Genomic DNA, 13,744 nt, shown 5'->3' on the forward strand with positions numbered 1-13,744 from the left:
TTGTCACAATTAACATTAAATGCACATGCAATGAAACCTGAAATTAATAATCCTGAGGACAGTTTCTTAAATTCTGGGAAAGCATGGCTGTAACTAAGCAAGAAAGAAGTTAATTACTTCAAAAATTACTTATCCATTCTGAGAAAATAAATTTTTACATATCATGCTCATCTCAGGGCTCAGCTGGTATCTTACATCATAAATAATGTGATTGCCGCAGACTCCATAAACTAGGTACCACTGAAAGTTGAAAGGAACTCTCTAATGTAAATGTGAAATATTACACATTACTATCAATAAGCTTTGCCATCAATTTCGCATTTATATAAGTACAACGCACACAATCATTTTCCTTCCTTAAAAATGGATTTTAGGTGCACTTAAAAAACACACTCTGCTTGTAGACATTGATATTTTTAAATGCTGTTCAACTTGAAATCGAATTAGAACAAACTAGTTAATATTTGTTTTAATAGGAAGACAAATGACTTAGTCTAGTAAAAGCTAACAATGAGTTATTCTACTTTGCCATCATAATGTGCATTTAATTTGTGGTCCTTCACATAGCAACATGATACCACCATCGACAGAACATATGCTTTCTGCTGTTTCACAAATGGTGATAATTAGTTTTTTCCTGAAGCAAAGACAGTATGGAATTCCACATATTTATCTATATTTAACCAAATTCTCCAGATGCCCTAAAACTAGAATTATTAATTATATAGGCTTACCTCTTTACAGAATGTATTTATTATTGCCTCATTATGCTTCTAATTTAACAATATTCTAAGTGGATTAATTCACTTATTAGCAGTGAATCGGTCGAGCATGGTGGCTCACACCTGTAATCCCAGCACTTTGAGAGGCCGAGGCAGGCGGATCACGAGGTCAGGAGATCGAGAACATCCTGGCTAACACGGTGAAACCCCATCTCTACTAAAAATACTAAAAATTAGCCCGGTGTTGGGGCGGGGGCCTGTAGTCCCAGCTACTCGGGATGCTGAGGCAGGAGAATGGCCTGAACCCGGGAGGCGGAGCTTGCAGTGAGCTGAGACCGCACCACTGCACTCCAGTCTGGGCGACAGAGAAAGACTCTGTCTCAAAATAAATAAATAAATAAATAAATAAATAAATTGAATGAGCACTTACTATATCTGATAATTAAGAGTAAAATGTTTAGGAACTGCAAGCCCTGGAATATAATGTTAATTTCTATGTACGTGCAGTAGTATTGTGGGTAATAAAATTATTTTATATGTGTTCTAAGTCAACTACAGTGAGCATACTTCTCTACTCATTCTTTAAATGTTGGGTTTCCTACAAATTTCTGACCTCATTCTGTACTCTCTTCCTTGCCAATCTCATTTATATCCATTCCATCCATTTTCAAATACCTATTCATGACTTTAGCTGTGCATCTGAAGCCCAGCCTTTACTGAAGCCCAGTAAACTGCACACTTGCAGAATTCCCAATTTTAATAGGTGGTACTACTGTGAATGCTGGGATACAAACAGGTGTCTTTCACACTGTCCTCTCACACCATCCATATCCAAATTAGCCCATAAGTCCTGCAAATTCTACTCACACATGACTTCTTAATCTATCCAAATTTCTCCATCTCCAGTGTCACCATTCTAGAATACTCAGCATCTATATTCTTTTTTTAAATATATATTTGTGCATGTGTGTATGTCTGTGTGTGGATGTTTGCTTGCTTCCCTTAAATATGTTTAAATATGTTTTCTACATTGCAGTCACAGTGGCATTTACAAAATTTATATCTAATCAGGTCATTCCTCTGCTTTAAAACATTTAGTGGTTTTATTTTGTGTCTGAGAAACCCAACTCCTTACTATACTCTCCTCACTGACCTTTACATTTTTGTCAAAGTGGTCCTCTTTCAGTCAGTTGAGTGTACCAGGCTTATTCTTCACTCAACCCTTTGAACAGACAGTTCCTTAAAGAAATACTTCTTAAACCTCACTCCACTCCTGTGAATCTAACTCACCTTCATCCTTTTGTCTAGGTTCAAGTACTAATATTTCAGGACAGCCTTCTCAAATTTGTTGAATTTGATAATATCCCATGATTCTATTTTCCTGTCTTTTTCTTTAATAATTTTTAACAATTCATAGTATGTATGTGTGTGTGTCTATTAGATTTACATCTGTCTTTCTCACTAGATCATAAGTTGACAAGCTCTACGAAGGCAGAGTATACCCACATTTTACTTACCATTTTATCCTCCAATCCTTGCCCAGTACATGACCAAATTACATTACCAATAAATAGCTGTCGAATTAAGGATTGCTTATTTATTTTGTACCCAGAAAAATATTAGAATGGGAAGGAAATTTATTGAGGTGGTAATCAAAGTACATAGAATTAGATCATGTTTGCTTGCTACGAGAATGCATAAATCTGACTTTGAGATTCCCATTTGACTTGACTAAAAAATACAACTGATTGTCCACCAATTAAAGACAACATAGTTTCTTTTCAATAAAAGAGCTAAGCTAAAATCACATTTCCTAAGTTTTTACAGCTGAATATTTGAGATTATACTACCACGAATAACATCCTTACAGTAAATATCACTATTTTTTCCTTATAATGATTTTAACGCTAAGTTTATAGTTGGACTAATTCAGAATAATCATTTTGGTTATTAAGATAATGAGTAATATTACAAAAAATAACCAGAAAAGGCTAAAACAAAGTGATGCATGAGGTTGAGTATGATACGTGAAACTAAATAAAGTTGCATATACATTGCCAAGGAACATTTCCCACAATTGATCAGAAAAAGACTTCTGACAATACTCTTCTCTACCTCTTGTTCAGTCTAAGCCTTTGCTATTTTCATGAGTTTGTTCAACTTCCTGGTTATAGTAAATATAAATTATATGGATGATAAAAGCATCCTAATCTTTATGAGCCTCAGTTTCTTTGAATGTACAGTCCAGTTAATAAAACCCAAACCACAGGCTAAGTAGGACAATGCACATAATCCACTTTCTTGAACATCATGGTCCTTAATAAATAGTTATTATTATTTGTATTTTAAAATATTTGTTCTACTGCCTTACACTATTCCCTCATATTATTGTCGTCCAATAACAGAAAGATGTTTTAGAGAATGGGGTGAGGATATCTGTGGGTCTCATTCCATAATTCAGTCACACTTTAAATCTACAAAGAAGTCTGAAAAGCCAGGCTAATTATTATTTTTTCTTTCTTAGGACCCACCTCACTTGCTCAGTTGCTAACTTGCCCTCCCATTCCTTCTTACCTGTCCTATGAGTACACACATGTACACTGAGAGGATTAGTTCCCCTAAGTGAAAACAAAAGAAAACCAATGAACAAACAATTCAAAACCTCCTAGATGATCAGATTTAAAATGCTCAAAATGCTGTAGTCTCAATTCAGTTTTCAAATAATACTTTCTAAATTAACCAAACTTTTACCTTTGCTTGGTAGGAGCCTTTTAATTTTTTTTTCTTAATTTCTTTTAGCATTTTCTAACAATACATCTTCTACATCTATAAAATATACATCCCCTAGTGTTTAAATTAATTAAACTTGTTTCTTTATTTGGTTGTCATCCTTTTTTTCTTCCTTAAATTCCTACAATTTCCCCTTTTTTTAGCACGGGAAAATTCTAGCCACTAGCTAGTCTCAACTTACCATATTATTATTATTATTTACATGTTATTATTATATGTATTTGGCAGATTATTCCTTTCCAAATGAATTAGTGCCACTTCTCTTGAAATTTCTTTTATATTATGTATACATATCCTACGGCATCTAAATTTATTGTTTGCTTTTTGTAAACACGAGTGACGAAAAATAAATACTCATAACAGGCTAGTCCAATGGAAACTGAGGCCTAGGCAGGTAAAGGTACAGTCAAGTTCTGAGGCATGCTGAAGCTGAGCTAACACTGAAACCCAGTTGTCCTGGTTCCAATTTAGTATTCCATGTATCACTCCTACTGTGTTATATTACCATTGCTACGTCTTTGAAAATACTGGAATGTAAGAGTAATGTATTGCTTTTTATATTTAAAGTTACTGTAATAGAAAGAATGAATGAGCTGTAAACTCTGTTGATTTTGACTTAGTACACTGAAGACATATAGGCGGGCTCATTCGTACTGCATACCCACTCTTGGCAAAGTGCTTGGTATATGCATTTGGTAAATAAATGATAAGCAGAAAGAAAGTAATCCCTGAATTGAAGAAACAACATGAAGACATTCATGATGAAACAACGGACACTGTAAAGTTGAATATTTGAATGCAGCCTTCCAGTTAGGTAATTAGGGGCCTGAATTTTGCCTACTGAGGCAAATATTCCATTGAAATTGTTGGTTTATAGATGCCAGCAGCCACTAAGCACAATTGCTTCAAAGAGAATAATTTTTAAAAAATCTACAGCAGTAGAGATTTTAAATCCTTTTATATTCCATGATTTTATCTTCCTGTCCTTTTCTTTCACAATCTATGTATGCAACTTGGGAGTTCTAGCTACTGTTATGGTCATAAATTCTGCAATAATTTATTTTTTCTAGGTATGATAGGCAGAATTTTAAGATTTTCCCCGATGACCCACAATCCTGTATAATCCCCTCCCGTTGAGTGCAGGAAGTACTTATGAATATGATAGGATATCACTCGCATGATTAGGTTATGTTACATGACATAGCTGACTTTAAGAAGTGAAATTATCCTTGGTGACCTAATGAGGTGAGCCCTTAAAAGCGGCAAGATTCTTCCTGATGAAAGGGATTAAAATTATTGTGGATTCTATATGAAGGAGATTCTCCATTGCTGAGTTTGAAAATGGAGAGGTCCACATGGCAAGGAATATAGGCAACTTCCAGGAACTAAGAATGGCCCCACCTGGCATCCAGCAAAAAAAATGGGGACCTCAGTCCTACAACTACAAGGAACTTGATTCTGCCATCTGCCTGAATCCTTGAAGTAAATCTGTGCCTGCTGCCTCCTGATAAGCATGCTGCCCAGTCAACAAGACACTCTGAAACTGAGGACCTGAGCAGAGAATACAGATGAACTGTATCAGAATTATTGACCTACAGAACTGTGAGATAACAAATGGGTGTTATTTTAAGCCAGGAAGTTTGTGATAACTTGTTATGTATTAACAGAACACTTAATGTACTGAGTATCTCAAAGACTGGGTAAAGACATTTTTAGTACTTTCTCAAAGTTTCATTCCAATAAATATTTATAAGTAACTAGACGTTTGTAAAGTTTACAAAGTGTTTTTTCATATATATATTTTAATTTAATCCTCCCATCAACTCAGTAAAAAGAATATCCTTATTCTCCACTCTAAAATTTTTATAAGATATATAATTTTATTGCTCAATATCACAAAGGCAGACAATAAAATTATGACTAAAATCTAAAACAAGTGAAAATAAAAGTAAACAACAAATGAATATAACAAATTAAAAATAATATAATTAATTATGCTTTTTAAAATGTGTGGCCAGAATTAGCATTAAAGATTTAACACTCACCAGGGCTGGAGCTAGGATGAGGCAAATGAGGCATTTGCTTTGAGTTCAAAATTTAAAGTAAGGGAAGACCAAAAATTCTCAGTAATCAAAAGAATAAGGTTTAGGGAAGAGGAAGCCATTAGAACTTTAGTCATTCATTGGCAGCATGGCCACTGAAATGGTTAAAATGCTATTGAAAACAGAAGGTTTAAGGATGAGCAATTAGTCCAAGTTAGACTGCAGCAGAATCAAGGTAAAGGTGAACGAAGTCTTCAACCACAGAAAGGCTAAAGTTTTTGCCAAATCACTCTAGAGACCTTCTTTTGTTTGAGAAGTTGTTATTATATCATTCAGGGAGTTACAGGATGGGTAGGGTAACAGGGAGAGAGGGAAGCTATAGTAGATAAAAAGCTCTAAAATCAATTCTAACAGCTGAATGGTGATAAACCTAGGTTTGTATTTGCCTTGGCCCATTTTGTGTTCCTATAATAGTAAAATACAGACTGGGTAGTTTATAAGAAATGTATTTTTTACACTTTTGGAGGCCAGGAAGACCAAGGTCAAGGGGCTTGCATCTGGTGAGAGCCTTCTTGCTACATCATCCCACAGTGGAAGGCAGAAGGGCAAGAAAGCACAAACAAAAGACACAGGAAAGGGCACTGAACTCATCCTTTTATTAGGAACTCACTTTCATAATAACTAACCTGCAATAACAGCAGTAATCCATTCATAGGAGCAGAGCCCTCAGGACCTAGTCACCTCGTAAAGGTCCCACATCTCAACACTATTGCTTTGGGGACTAAGTTTCTAACACGTGAACTTTGGGGAACATAGTCAAGCCATAAAAATAACCTAAGACTCCTTACTCATAGATTAATATCTTTGCTCCATAACATTCTACATTTCTAGGCTTATTAACCCAGAAACATGTCATAAAAGTTACAAGCTCAAGAAGTAAATATTCACTGAACAATCTAAATATTTCTTTTAGTAACAGGTGAATTGAGAAGTTGGAAAATTTCTTTTAATAAATTATGACAACATATTAGCATATCTATTCAAATACATGAACATTTCTGCATTTACCACATTAATGAAAAGAGTCTTGATATAAAGTTCATTTGAATAGCCATATATTGAATAAGTTTGTGAACCCAGAGGGAAGAGTGCCACAATTGTTTTTTAGGTCTACATACATGCAAGCTAAGATAATAACAAAACTCATATCACTTACCATATCCATATTACAATTTGTAAAGATAAAAATAAAATCCAGTTGGCCTACTAACTGGCTAGCTATATAGGAACAACACAGAAACCTTCAAAGAAAGGTAGCTTTGAAGAAATCATAGTAACATTTTCTGTTTTCCAAAATTATAACTATTTGTAGGCACAAGTAATATGTCATGTGACAAACACTAGGGCCTGAACATTATTTATTCCAACACTTCTAACTAATAATCCTTAATAAGAGATTAATTATTCAATGGGTTACAAACCAGATTCATTCTCCAGAAAAATATTTTTTGTAACTCAAAATTATAAATATGTATTAAAAATTTTTGGACTAAAATGTTTTCTGATATCAATTAGACAACGATTTTATTTTATTTATTCCTCTGGGCAGTAAAATGGCACACCTTAAGAATAGCAAATGAAGGTTAATAAAAGATTCTACCTCTAGATCTATTTCAGCTAATAATCTCAAAAGGAATAATAGAATTAGAGTATTATAATTCTGCAGCCACTAATGATGATGAATGAGAGTGATGATCCTGAGTGACTGTACCACCATCACCACAAAAAATGAACACACGCTATGCATCTCCTTTTTTTTTTTTTTTTTTTTTTTTTGAGACAGAATCTTGCTCTGTTGCCCAGGCTGGAGTGCAGTGTGCAGTGGAATGATCTCAGCTCACTGCAACCTCCACCTCCTGGGTTCAAGTGATTCTCCTGCCTCAGCCTCCCAAGTAGCTGGGATTACAGGTGCATGCCACCACACGGGGCTAATTTGTTATGTTTTTGGTAGAGATGGGGTTTCACCATGTTGACCAGGCTTGTCTCGAACTCCTGACCACAAGTGATCCACTCGCTTTGGCCTCCCAAAGTGCTGGGATTACAGGCGTGAGCCACCACGCCCAGCTGCTATGTATCTCCTAATGGAAGTGCACAGCATCATCTCTGGAGTGGTTTTGCCCACAGATGAATAAATAAATAAACCTTAATCTGAACAAGCTTCTCCCTATAACTATTGAAGATTATGATGCTGAAAGGTATATTGGGTTATTATTCTATTTTCTGTAAAGTTGTATATAATTGAGAATTTATATAATACATGATTTATTATAAATATCATGCCTTTAAATTGGAAAACTCAAGTAAAATAAAACAATTTTTAATGAAATATAAGTCAATAACTAGGTTCATAAAGAAATAGAAAACTTTAATCAGATAGTACAAGCAAACCGTAGTCTAGCCCTGGGCACCCGCAAAATCTTCCAGGATCAGCCATGTTTGGAAGCCCATTACACCAAATGATGAAGGAAAAGTTGATCACCACATTAAATAAACTCTTACAAACCATACAAGAAGATGGGAAGCTATTCAACCACTTTAGCAGGCTAGCTATACTTGATACAAAAACTAGATGATCATATCCCAAGAAAGAACACTTCAGCCAAATTTACTCACATAGAGACAATATTCTAAATAAATTTATAGAATGTCTAATATAGCAGTGAATAATACAGCAGTGAAGAAATAGGGAAATAGATTGTGTCTAAGAAATGCAAAGATCATATCATAAAAGGAAAAATGTGAATTGGAATTCACTATGTTAATAGAGAAAGAGAAAGCATTTGATCACATGCAGCAGTAAAGGAAAAGCCACTGGTAATAATTAAACACTAATTCATGGTAATAACCTGTAGTATACTTACATTAGAATGGAATTTCCATATCATAAAATAAACAGCAATCATACTATTTGAAATGTTGGCAGCATTCTCAATAGTTCAGAACCAGATACAGAGGTGTGGTACCAATTCTGCCGGTCAAACACGGACTGGATTGCACAGCCAGTATACAGGCACACAGGATACCAAGATAAAATTTATGAAAAATGAAAGGAAAGAGATAATATGATCCTCTAATTAAAAATTCTAAAGAAGTCAGCTCACAAAATATCCAAATGTATAAAGAAATTCAGTAAACTTGTATAGAAAATCACTATAGTAAAATCAGAAATCTAGCCACATGAAACAAACAACTAATTAGAAAATGTAACAATTGGGTGGGAGTGAGGAAGGGAGAGCATCAAGAAGATGAATGCTGGCTAATGGATGCTGGGCTTAATACCTATGTGATGGGATGATCTGGGCAGCAAACCACCATGGCATATGTTTACCTATATGACACAAACTACCATGGCACGTTTAGCTATGTGACAAATCTACACATCCTGCACATGTACACCAGAACTTAAAAGTTGAAGAAAAAAAGAGAAAATGTAATAACAATCCCATTATGTGGGCAAGGGACATGAACAAACACTTTTCAAAAGAAGATATACATATGGCCAAAAAGCATATGAAAAAAAGCTCAACATCATTGATCACTGATGAGAAATGCAAATCAAAACCACAATGAGATACCATCTCACAACAAATAACTAATTAGAAAATGTAACAATGTAAAAAATAGAATGATTATTACCAAAAAGTCAAAAAAATAACAGATGCTGGAGAGGTTGTGGAGAAAAAGGAATGCTTACATACTGTTGGTGGGAGTATGAATTAGTTTAACCATTGTGGAAAGCAATGTGGCGATTCCTCAAAGAGCTGAAAACAAAACTACCATTCCACCCAGCAATCCTATGACTGGGTATATACCCAAAGGAATATAAATTATTCTATCATAAAGGTACATGCACACATATGTTCATTGTAGTACTATTCAAGAGAGCAAAGGCATAGAATCAACCTAAATGTCCATCAACAGTAGACTGGATAACAAAAACGTGGCACATATATATCATGGAATACTATGCAGCCATAAAAAAGATCATACCCTTTTCAGGAACATGGATGGGACTGGAGGCCATTATTCTTAGCAAACTAACATAAAAACAGAAAACCAAATACCACATGTTCTCACTTATAAGTGGGAGCTAAATGATGGGAACACATGGACACATATAGGGGAACAATAGACACTGGGGCCTTTTAGAAAGTGGAAGGTGGGAGGAAGGAGAGGGTCAGGAAAAATAACTAATAGGTACTAGGCTTAATACCTGGGTGATAAAATAATCTGTACAACAAACCCCCATGACACGAGTTTACCTATATAACAAACCTGCACATATACTTCTGTACTTAAAATAAAGGTTAAAAAAAAGAAGCCTCAAGGAATCTTATAAAAAACATTTGTGCTACCTCAAGGCTTTAAGTCACTGAAATTCACTGTGAACTGGATTAGGATCTTACGGGAGGGGCGGAAGTAAAGCTTTTCAGAAATCCAAACCTGACTCAGCCAGTGTAGTAGAAACAAAACAAAAGTAATATACAAAGCATTAAATTGAAAGTCATGGTTTCAAATAAGGAAAGATCCTAGCTACTCCAGATTTTCTCTAAGAAGTTCTTTTCTGGATTCCTTTTAGTGCCTGAATGAAAGATCCTTTGATGCTTTTGTCATCCTCATTTTTCTCCTAATGTACCGTCCTGAAAACAATCTATTTCAACAAATTTGAGAGGGCTTTAAAAATAAAAAAAAAAAAGTGTAATGAAAAATATACCATTCAAAAGAGCAGCAACATTCAAAATGTACCTAAAAAGAACATTAACAAAAACATACACACTCTATCAAAGCAAATATAAAAGTTTACTGATAGACTCAGATGGATGCCTAAGTAGAGCAATACAATATATTTATACGTGGTGAACATAATATTGTACAGATGTCAATTATCTTTATTTACAGATTTAGTACCTTATTTGATGGCCTCAAGTCAGCAGAGAAGTGGCCCTGTACCTATAAAAAGTCACGATAAGACACTGAGTGAGGACTGAGGGCGTTACCTACCCAAGAAGAGGGACCCCCACAGACCCCGCCCCTACTGTCAATCTTGGGAGGCCCCAGGCATGGCTGCTAGGCTCACGCTCCACCTTACTTCCTACTCTGAACTCAGGGAAATGATCCTTTTTCTGAGGCTGACTGATTCAGCTTAGCAAAGAGAGAAGTCCCAGTGCCTGCAAAGTCAGTGAAAGAAATATATGTATTTCTTTAAGAACTGCCCCTCCCCCAGAACACAGAACCATTTGCTGTTATGCTGGGAGAGCAAGGTGGGCGTGGCCGGAAGTGTTTCTCTTGACCTATATTCCACGTCATCAAGCTGTTACGGGCGAAGCCTTGGTCTGAAAGATGTGGCCAGAGAAATAAATTTCAGGATCCGGCAGGTGTCAAAGTGAGTATCGTTTGTTATGACCTTCGAGACACACTTTTCCCAGAACAGAGGCGGCCTCATAGAGACCCATCCTTCTCTGCTCTGTCCTGCTCCCACCGTCAACTGTGTGTGTCCCAAAGCGCAGCTGTTAGGCCTAATACCCTTACTTCCTGTTGGGAATCTGTGGGATGGGAAGCCATGGTCTAAAGCGAGGCAGCCTCAAGTCAACAGAGGGAGGACTCAAAGGACTAAAGTAAAATTAATATCCTGAGTTAGAACTGATGGGTTAAACCCCCACAGAACAGTCCCAGCCTGCTCCTGCCTTATGGGTTCCTAAAGCAATACCCTCAAGAGAACCAGCAGAGGTGGCCATTCTTAGACCAAGGTAGAATCTCCCTACCAAGGCTGTGAACACTATCTTATCCTCCGTCTTCTAGGGTGACCTCTTCATCAACCCAACTGCCTGCACTATTGTCTGTAGTCCCTGACAAGAGTAATTATGCCTCGAGGTCAGAAAAGTAAGCTCCGTGCCCGTGAGAAACGCCACCAGGCTCGTTGTGAGAATCAGGATCTGGGTGCTACTCAGGCCCCTGTGGCAGAAGGAGAGTCGTCCTCCTCTGCCAATCTTCTCTTTGGTGATAGACCCCAGAATTTGCCTGCTGCTGAGACACTTAGCATCCCTGAGGCGCTTCAGGGAGCCCCATCCACCACCAATACTATTGCACCTGTTTCATGCACCAGTTCAAATGAAGGTGCCAGCAACCAAGACGAGAAAAGTCTAGGTTCCTCAAGGGAAGCTGAGGGCTGGCAAGAAGATCCCTTAAGCAAGAAAGTAGTGTCGCTGGTGCATTTCTTGCTTCAGAAGTATGAAAAGAAAGAGCCAATTACAAAGGGAGATATGATAAAGTTTGTTATCAGAAAGGATAAGGGTCACTTCAATGAGATCCTCAAGAGAGCCTCTGAGCACATAGAGCTGGCATTTGGTGTTGATTTGAAGGAAGTGGATCCCATCAGGCACTACTACGCCTTTTTCAGCAAACTAGACCTCACCTATGATGAAACAACCAGTGATGAAGAAAAAATTCCCAAGACTGGCCTCCTGATGATTGCACTGGGTGTGATCTTCATGAATGGCAACCGTGCCCCAGAAGAGGCAGTTTGGGAAATTATGAATGTGATGGGTGTATATGCTGATAGGAAGCACTTCCTCTATGGGGATCCCAGGAAGGTCATGACCAAAGATTTGGTGCAGCTAAAGTACCTGGAGTACCAGCAAGTGCCCGACAGTGATCCTCCACGCTATGAATTCCTGTGGGGTCCAAGAGCTCACGCTGAAACTAGCAAGATGAAAGTCCTGGAGTTTGTAGCCAAGATGCATGATACCGTCCCTAGTGCCTTCCCATCCTGCTATGAAGAAGCTTTGAGGGATGAGGAACAGAGAGCCCAAGCCAGAGTTGCAGCCAGGGCTCATACTGCTGCCATGGCAAATGCACGTTCCAGAACCACGTCTAGCAGCTTCTCCCATGCTAAGTGAAATCTGAGGTTGGTTCTTCACTTTTTGGTCGAAAAGGTCTGTCAACATTCTAATAGTGGAGGGCCATGGTGGGGCTGGAAGAAATAAGTGTATATCATCTTTGCGTTCCTATTGTATATTGATAAGTAGAGTTTTACTTTTCCTTCTTTTTTTTTTTCCCTAGGTTACATTTCAAATGTTGAAGTCTGAAGAAGATTGTTTTCTTTGTGGAAGAAAAAAGCAATCAACATTCTAAGTAGTGAATGGCCAGGGTGGGTCTGGAGGGAACACAGCATATATCATGTTGTGTTAATATTCTATAGTAACTTGGAGTTGTATCTTTTTCTTTCTTTTTTTTTTTTTGGTGTTATATTTCAAATGTTGTTTCTTTTAATAGAAGTTTTAGATTACTTCAGAATCGAAATTTATTAATGACTTTGGTTACACATGTATTGCTATTTAAGAGTAGGAGTTTTATTGTTCTGTAAAACAAATTGGGAAACCTTCTTTCATATTTAATGAGCCAAAACAAGGAAACACAGTATTGGAATAGGTATTTCCTTAAAAAATGTGAAATGATTTAGCAGTAAAATTTTGGAGATCAAAACATAGGTGAGAAAAAGTAATACTTTTTAGTTCTTGGTTTTCTTTATCCATTTTATTCTGTTATATAAAGATAAAAGAGTCATACCTGGATTGGCTTAGCTTACTGAAGAAGGTAGGAAAAAATAAAATGTTTATGAACTAGCATCTATGCTTACTGCCTCATTCATTCCTCCAATATTAATAAAACATCTGATCTTTGAAAGTAATTTTGTTAGAAATGGGAAAACTAGGATACAAAACACCCAGCCCTGCTTAGACTTTTACAATTAATGAACAATAATAATGCATGGAAGATGGTGAAATACTTCTAAGACCTAAAGTACAAGTAAGAAGAGGGAGTAAGGAGGTAAGGAGTTAGAGAGGGGTTTGGGAAAAGTGCTGGAGTGTATCTGGCTGAAAATGGTAAGGTGCAAATTCTCTGAAGAAAGGCCCTTTTAGACTTTTGGAAACTATGAGTCTCTCAGTGGGATATACTTTTAATTTAAGCTGGGTGGTGAGCTACATGAAGCTGTGGGACTGGAGAGCAGAGGCCAGGCACTCAGATGGTGTGTCTCATTGTTGAAGGACAAAACCCTGGAGTGGAAACCTCCACTTAAGAGTTACCTTGGTGACATCAATAAAGCAGAAGAAAACCTCTTGGAGCAGAAGT

At 36.8% G+C, this 13,744-nt stretch overlaps 1 protein-coding gene across 1 annotated transcript; it reads left to right on the plus strand.

Moving 5' to 3' along the window:
- The first annotated feature begins 10,872 nt into the window (after positions 1 to 10,872).
- On the plus strand, positions 10,873 to 12,546 carry MAGEB18 (MAGE family member B18). The gene is made up of 2 exons (XM_050775840.1): positions 10,873 to 10,997; positions 11,414 to 12,546. Exon 2 carries the CDS (start codon positions 11,476 to 11,478, stop codon positions 12,508 to 12,510), a length of 1,035 nt encoding a protein of 344 aa, XP_050631797.1. The 5' UTR covers positions 10,873 to 10,997; positions 11,414 to 11,475; the 3' UTR covers positions 12,511 to 12,546.
- The last annotated feature ends 1,198 nt before the right edge of the window (positions 12,547 to 13,744 follow it).

The sequence above is a fragment of the Macaca thibetana genome, chromosome X (assembly GCF_024542745.1).
Source record: "Macaca thibetana thibetana isolate TM-01 chromosome X, ASM2454274v1, whole genome shotgun sequence".
NCBI classification, from domain to species: domain Eukaryota; kingdom Metazoa; phylum Chordata; class Mammalia; order Primates; family Cercopithecidae; genus Macaca; species Macaca thibetana.

Coding starts and splice junctions, on each gene's coding strand:
- MAGEB18 (XM_050775840.1), top strand. CDS start 11,476: ATGCCTCGAGGTCAGAAAAGTAAGCTCCGTGCCCGTGAGAAACGCCAC.